Here is an 8,133-nt window from a genome sequence, read left to right as displayed (position 1 = left end):
TGCTAAAGCAAATTCCTGCTATTTTCCTATGCCAACAGTTAACTATGGAACCTTAAACAGTGATATTTCCCATATTATAAATGGCTTTATTGGTCTATTGACAATTTTAATTCTGAAAGCATTAAAAAGATAACATGATCACACAGTATACCTTCGTCTACCAAAACTATGAAACTGGTAGGAAAGAAAAAACAGATGTTTCAGCTAAAACCAGAGGAGGGAAAACACGTTGGGGGAAGAAGGGACCAAGAAGCAGATAATAAATCTGTCTGACGTGTTTCTAGGTCACTAGGACTCATTATTTTTTTCCCCTAAAGAGCTAAAGGCCATTAAAAGTGGAGACTAGTTTTTTAGGGGAATGGAAGTAAAAATGCCTACAGGCTAGACAGAGAAGGTAGGCAGGTACAAGAAAAATCACAGAGCTTTCGTCTTTCCAGTTTTCTACGTTTGATAGAGATGTGGGTATACGGAACTTTCCCCTGACTATAAGAAAATCAGCAGGATGGGCATGACGGCAAATAACAAGTGATCCTTGGCCTAAGTGTTGGGGAGCAGTGGAGAGTGATGGGGACCGTGAGGGTCTCGGGAGGACACGCCCCACCTAATGGGGGCAGCTTTGACTCCCCTTCAAGCATTTAACTGATGGCTGCCTCATGGGAATGTAAGCCCTCATTCTTCTGAACGTTCAAGAAAAGTCGGAATCTGGATTTCTTTTCTTTTCATGTAAAATCACCTGATCTTTTAAAATATTGCCTTGAGGGCTTCCCCGGTGGCGCAGTGGTTAAGAATCCACCTGCCGATGCAGGGGACAGGGGTTCGAGCCCTGGTCCGGGAAGATGCCACATGCCGCGGAGCAACTAAGCCCGTGCGCCACAACGGCTGAGCCTGCGCTCTAGAGCCCGTGAGGCACAACTACTGAGCCCACGTGCCACAACTGCTGAAGCCTGCGCGCCTAGAGCCCGTGCTCTGCAACAAGAGAAGCCACAACAATGAGAAGCCCACACACCGCAATGAAGAGTAGCCCCCACTCGCCACAACTAGAGAAAAGCCCGCGCGCAGCAACAAAGACCCAAAGCAGGCAAAAATAAATAAATGAGTGAATTTAAAAAAAAAAATTTGCCTTGATTTTAAAAAGTGTGCCGGTCAACCAAAACACATCTGTGGGCTAAGCTCTGGACTGTAGATCCCATTTGTGACCTCTGCTTTAGACAAAGTGTTTCCATGTATTTAAGATTTCTTAATTCTCCTTATGATCTAAGAGAAGCACTGGGTCAGCGTTACTGAGATGTTAGCACCAGTCCAATTTCCTAAGAATTTACGAAATGCTACATTGAGCCAGATCAATGTTCTAATCAGCTCATTATTTTGTTTCTCAGAGTGGCACCCAGGGACAATTTGGGAAAGATTTAGAGCCTAATCTCTTTGACTCTAGTCTCAGAAAGTTAGGGGAGTCCCACGAGCATTTCTGATTTTCTTCTTTTTGATTTGTAAAATATTTTCAAGTGCAGGGAAAAATAGAATAAATAACAGGTCTCCTAGCTTTGTCAAAGCTTAACATTTGATCATAGTTGCTTCAGATATATATTTTCAATTTTAAAAAGAAATATGGATACTGCTGATGTACTTGGTTACCACTCCTTCCCCAGATGGTAGCCATCATCCCAAACTTCACGTTAATCACGTCCATTTGTGTTTTTCTAGCTTAAAAAACCCCCATAAGGGGCTTCCCTGGTGGTGCAGTGGTTGAGAGTCCGCCTGCCGATGCAGGGGACACGGGTTCGTGCCCCGGTCCGGGAAGATCCCACATGCCGCGGAGCGGCTGGGCCCGTGAGCCACGGCCGCTGAGCCTGCGTGTCCGGAGCCTGTGCTCCTCAACGGGAGAGGCCGCAACAGTGAGAGGCCCACGTACCGCAAAAACAAAACAAAACACAACAAAAACCCATAATTCGAAAATATACATGTACCCCAATGTTCATAGCAGCATTATTTACAATAGCCAAGACATGGAAGCAACCTAAGTTCCCCTCAACAGACAACTGAATTAAGAAGATGTGGTACTGGGAATTCCCTGGCAGTCCAGTGGTTAGGACTCCATGCTTTCACTGCGAAGGGCGCAGGTTCAGTCCCTGGTTGGGGAGCTAAGATCCCACGAGCCGTGTGGTGTGGCCAAAAACAAAAAATAAATCAAATCAAATCAATCATACATTATTTTTAAAAAGGAAGATGTGGTACATATATACACAATGGAATATACTCAGTCATAAGAAAGAATGAAATAATGCCATTTGCAGCAACATGGATGGACCCAGAGATTATCATACTAAATGAAGTAAGTCAGACAGAGAAAGACAAATATCATGTTATAACTTATATGTGTAATCTCAAATATGATACAAATGATCTTATTTACAAAACAGAAATGGACTCACAGACATAGAAAACAAACATGGTTACCAAAGAGGAAAGGAGGGGGAGGGATAAATTAGGAGTTTGGGATTAACATATACACACTACTATATATAAAATAGATAGGGGCTTCCCTGGTGGCGCAGTGGTTGAGAGTCCGCCTGCCGATGCAGGGTACACGGGTTAGTGCCCCAGTCCGGGAAGATCCCACATGCTGCGGAGCAGCTGGGCTTGTGAGCCATGGCCGCTGAGCCTGCGCGTCCGGAGCCTGTGCTCCGCAACGGGAGAGGCCACCACACTGAGAGGCCCGTGTAATGCAAAAAAAAAAAAAAAAAAAGATAGCTGACAAGGAACTACTGTATAGCACAGGGAACTACACTCAATATTTTGTAATAACCTATAAGGGAAAAGAATCTGAAAAAAATAGATATATATGTATGTATAACTGAATCACTTTGCTGTACAGCTGAAACTAACAGAATATTGTAAACTAACTATACTTCAAGTCTTTTTAAAAAGGTGTAAATCTCCACCCATTAACTTCGCCTAAAAACCTAAACTATTTACAGGGAGAGGCATAACCTGAACCACTTCTCAAGTTGTGGAAACAGCAAATCCAGAAGTACAGGGACCGCTGGTTAAATTACTTAATCTTTCCATGGATCAAGTGTTCTCCTGGGATAATGATCTCTGTTCTACCCACCCAACTTGGGTGAGATGACAATAAAATGCAATAATGAGAATAAATGTTCTTTGGAAAAAGATAAAGTGTTATTCACATATGAGGTTCTAGCACTTTTATTAGTAAATGCCTCATGTGTTTCACTCTTTTCACAAAGGACTAGTTTACTTTATTTGTCCTCAAAGTTGAGGGAGGGGCCCCAGTCCTACTTAATAAGAGCTTTCCTTCCCAGCTTGTTTCATAAACTTGGATTACAATCCTTCTTAGCCTTTGTCTTTCCAGACAAAGAGATACAATTGTTTTATTCTTTCCCAAAAGGAAAAGTATTCTATTACAATTTTTGTAGTTGTTTTCCTAAGCCTTTTCTAAGTCTGTTATATCCTTCTGGAGGCACAGAAGCCAAAATGCCTGCAGTGTTACAGTGCAAAAGTTTTGCTTAGGTGAAGATTTGTTCAATATTTGGCAAACATAATCACATGTAAGTAAAAAATCAAACCAAAACAAACCATGTCAAAACCACAATTAGAGAACATCTCACACCCATTAGGATGGCTATTATCAAAAAAACAGCAAACAGCAAATATTGTCAAGAATGTGGAGAAACTGGAACCCTTATGTACTGTTGGTGGGAATGGACAATGGTGCAGTCGCTATGAAAACAGTATTGCAGTTCCTCAAAAAATTAAAAATAGAATTACCTAATGATCTAGCAACTCCATTTCTGGGTATATACCCCCAAAGAATTGAAAGCAGCGTCTCAAAGAGACATTTATACACCTGTGTTCATAGTAGCATTATTCACAATAATCAAAAAGCAGAAGCACCACTAATGTCTAACAAGAGATCAATGGATAAACATAGGGTGGATATACATATAATGGAATATTATTTAACCTTCAAAAGGAAGGAAATTCTGAGACATGCTACAACACAGATGAACAGTGAGGAAGGACATTATGCTAAGTGAAATAAGCCAGTCACAAAAAGACAAATACTGTATGATTCCACTTATATGAAGTATGCAGAGCAGTCAAGTTCATAGAGACAGAAAGTAGAATGGTGGTTGCCAAGGGCTGGGGGTTTAGGGAGTTACTGTTTAATAGATATAGAGTTTTAATTTTATAGAATGAAAAGAGTTTTGGAGATTGGTTGCACAACAATGTGAATATACTTAACACTATTGAATTGTACACTTAAAAATGGTTAAGAAGAGGACTTCCCTGGTGGCGCAGTGGTTAAGAATCTGCCTGCCAATGCAGAGGAAACGAGTTCGATCCCCGGTCCAGGAAGATCCCACATGCCGCAGAGCAAATAAGCCTGTGTGCCACAACAACTGAGCCCGCGTGTTGCAACTACTGAAGCCCGTGCGCCTAGAGCCTGTGCTCCGCAACAAGAGAAGCCACTGCAATGAGAAGCCCGCCCACTGTAACGAAGAGTAGCCCCCACTCGCCGCAACTACAGAAAGCCCGTGCGCAGCAACGAAGACGGAACGCAGCCAAAAAAAAAAAAAAAAATTGGTTAAGATGATTAAAAAAACACAAAAGCCAACTAAAGTCTAGAGCAGTTAAGTGTCAAGAAAGATTATGAGAGTGTTACAATCGGCCAGGCAAAAATCTCCATCAAACTGTACCCACTACCAAGAGCATAATTTTTCTGCTGAGAAAAGAAGTCTTCTCTAAATTTTTACCCATGGTTCACAGTGGTTCATCATCAACTTGTTCTGCCAGTAGGATAACAAGACCCATCTTAGCTGCTCTCTCGGAACCTAGGGCGTGACCATGTATTTACAGGTTGTTTTAGGAAGGGCTCAATAAATATTTGTTGAAGGACAGATTGAGGGAAGGAATCATGGTTAAATGTGTAGCTGTGGAGACCCAGCCCTAATACAGGTCCTGAGTTTACCATTTCCTAGCTCATCACAGCCTATGTGACTTCTCTAAGCCTCATTTATCTTAAGTATAAACTGAAGAGAGTAACAGTAACCACTTCATAGAGCGACTGTGATGATTAAATGAGTGAATGCTTAGCCTGGTATCTGTGTAGGAAATCAAGGAAGGAAGTAAAGGCAAGGCAAACATGTAGGAAAGAGCTGGGTTGATTGAACCTGGCCGACGACTCTTCACCATTATATCCATGTGCTTCCACTAGAAGCCAGTGTTTAATAACTGCTTAATAAATATCTACTGAGTGAATTCATTAACTATAGGATAAGGATGAAATTTTGAACTCTTAAAAATACACTGATCAAACAATTCCTTAATTTATTTTAAAGACAAGGGTTGTATATTGAAGAGGTAGATCATGACGGATACTTGCATTCATTTCTGGGAATTGTGTTAGCCTTTTCAGGCCCCTGTGGGTCCATTTCCAGTTTACTGAGCACCTACTAGATTCCCAGCACAGTCCCAGCATCAGGACTGCAACATAAATAAAACACTACCCTGCCCTCTAGTTGCTCTCAGTTAAGTGGAAGAGACAGGTATGGAAGCACACGGTGGATTTAGGGTCATACGCTGGAGGCAGGTCCAAGGTGGTGCAAAGGAAAGTTCCCTCCACGCTGCTGGACAGTAGGATCGTTTTGGTAAAGGAAGACCCCCCCCCAAGGGGGAGGCATCAGGACTGGGTCACGAAGAATAGGTAGGGCTTCGCCAGGTGGAAAAATGGGGAAAGGGCAGAGGGGATGAGATGTACAAAGGCATGAAATATAGGTGAGGGAGATGAAACCACCAGACACCTTCAGGGAAGTGTAAGTTGTTTCCATGGAGCACAGAGCAAAAGTCAGGGAAAGGGAAATAGCCTTACAGAAATAGGTAGGGACAGATGCCCGGCGCTCATCAGCCTGCAGAGGGGAGGGGCTTAATCCTCTTGGTAAAGGAACCCGGTGGAGGGTTTTAAGCAGCAGAGACCTGATCAGATACTTGCAGGAAATGAAGAATAGGTAGGAGGGGCCAAGACTAGAGGGCACAGGTCATGTGACCAACCAGTTAGGGAAAAACTGGGAGAGAAGAGAATGGCTTCATTGCAAAGGATGGATATGAGAGATGTTAAGGGAGATGAATTCAAGGGTCTTCACTTTACTTGCCCTGTAGGTGAATGAAAACTTAAACCACCAGCCACATACATACTAAAGTCATACCTGCAAGACTTTTCATTTTGGCATGATGCCTGAAAATCCATGGTCTTGCTTAAGCAATTAAGTGAGAGGGACTTCCCTGGTGGCGCAGTGGTTGAGCCTCTGCGCTCCCAATACAGGGGGCCAGGGTTCAATCCCTGCTCAGGGAACTAGATCCCACGTGCATGCCGCAACTACGAGTTCGCGTGCCACAACTAAGGAGCCCGCCAGCCGCAACTAAGATCCGGCGTAACCAAATAATAAAAATTTAAAAATAAGCAGTTAAGTGAGAGACAACAGACTCTGCAAGTCACCTCCAACAATCATTACCTCTGCTGGCTTTTAGTGCCTTTGTTTCCAGCTGAACCCAAAGAGTTGACTTTTTGGGATTCCAGGGTTTGGTTTCCAATTGGAAATCAAAGTCCCTATCCCTGTGGATCGAATTCCAGCCTGGAGGGGTTTATCCTCAAAGACCCTAGCCAGAGGAGCTCTGGAAAGAAGCCCAGGGTGCTCTGCTAGCAGGAAGTCTAAAAGCTACTAGCGACCGTCAAGTTCAGCGTGATGGATAAGCCTAGCTGAGCAATTCCTGAGAGCAAGGAATTGCACCCAGGAATGGAAATGAGTGGTGGTGACAACCTGTAAGGGCAAGATTTTCATTTGTCCTAGGTACCCTAGAAGAACTTGACCCTAAGCTTATGGGCAAGACCATAGGGCTGGGCCATTAAAGAAAGTGAGAAGGTGAGAAACCAAATCAGGTGATACAGAAGCTCAGCTGAAACACCAGATGTTGGCAGGCTTTCTAAGTGCTCTAGAATTAACCCAGGAGAGCGAATTCTTCAGAAAAGCATCCTGTCTAGGGTGGTAGCAGTGAATTACTACCGGGAGGATGTGCAGAATACTGTAACTTTCAATTCCCTAACAATCACAAGCTGTGAATAAAGGAATCACCTTAATAATAGTGACCATCGACAAGTTCTTTTTTTTTTTTTTAAGGCTTCGGACGCGCAGGCTCAGCGGCCATGGCTTACGGGCCCAGCCGCTCTGCGGCACGTGGGATCTTCGCGGACCGGAGCACGAACCCGTGTCGCCTGCATCAGCAGGCGGACTCTCAACCACTGTGCCACCAGGAAAGCCCTGACAAGTTCCTTTTGTATCCACCTATGTTCATATGCAGGGCAGAGAATTACAGTCATAATCTCATACTCTTTGAAACAAATTTGCCCAAATATTTTGAAAAGTTCTGGACCAAGAGTTTTCCAAGGCGCACGATCCAACACTTGACGTCTACAGTTTCTGCTTCCTCTCGCCTGCCATCTTCCCATCCTCCCAGCCCACCCCCAGTTTCAAAACCTTAAGATCAGAAGAGTCAAGTTGAAACACAAACCAAATGCTTTATCATTAATAAGAGTACATTTTATAACCTAGGGTGTTGGTTCAGGTACTACCATTATGTGTCAAACCCCCAAAAGTTAACTGACTGTTACTGATAACGCAAGCCAGCAAATCATTTGAGCGAAAGAGACCAACAAGCGACAAACCCAGTGTCTCACCCAACTCCACGTCTTGATCATCAGTGAGCACGAGAATGATGTTGGGTCGGATGTTTTTTCGCTCCTGCTGTATCCGGCCTCTGAACCTCGGGGATCTGATGGTTGAACCGAGGCTCCCCAGTAGCTGTGTGCCCAGCACAGCCAAAACCAGAGCACAGCAAGAATACTTCATTGTGCTTGGTCCAATGTTGCAAAACTGACAAAATGTCCGTCTCCTGGTTCCTGCAGCTCTGGGCAGTCAGAGAGAAAGGGAGAGCGAGAGATGAAAATGAAATCCAAACCCCAGACACAGTTGCAGAAAAAGGACTACAACTCAGCGAGAACTGGCACATAAACTGGCAGAGAAAGGGCTTCCCATGAGTCAGAAGCGGCAAACCCTACCA

The 8,133-nt window shown here is 43.8% G+C and overlaps 1 protein-coding gene across 1 annotated transcript in view; it reads right to left on the bottom strand.

Moving 5' to 3' along the window:
- SULF1 (sulfatase 1) overlaps positions 1–7,922 on the bottom strand; it is a 74,960-nt gene extending 67,038 nt beyond the window's left edge. Inside the window, exon 1 of the mRNA XM_007448499.1 lies at positions 7,751–7,922. Within this exon, the coding sequence (XP_007448561.1) occupies positions 7,751–7,922 (172 nt within the window). The remainder of the gene's footprint in view (positions 1–7,750) is intronic.
- Positions 7,923–8,133: the final 211 nt, after the last annotated feature.

Source organism: Lipotes vexillifer, unplaced genomic scaffold (genome assembly GCF_000442215.2).
Source record: "Lipotes vexillifer unplaced genomic scaffold, Lipotes_vexillifer_v1.1 scaffold815, whole genome shotgun sequence".
Lineage (NCBI taxonomy): Eukaryota > Metazoa > Chordata > Mammalia > Artiodactyla > Lipotidae > Lipotes > Lipotes vexillifer.
The sequence above is the reverse complement of the archived record's forward strand: the minus strand, read 5'-3'. Positions and strand labels throughout refer to the sequence as shown.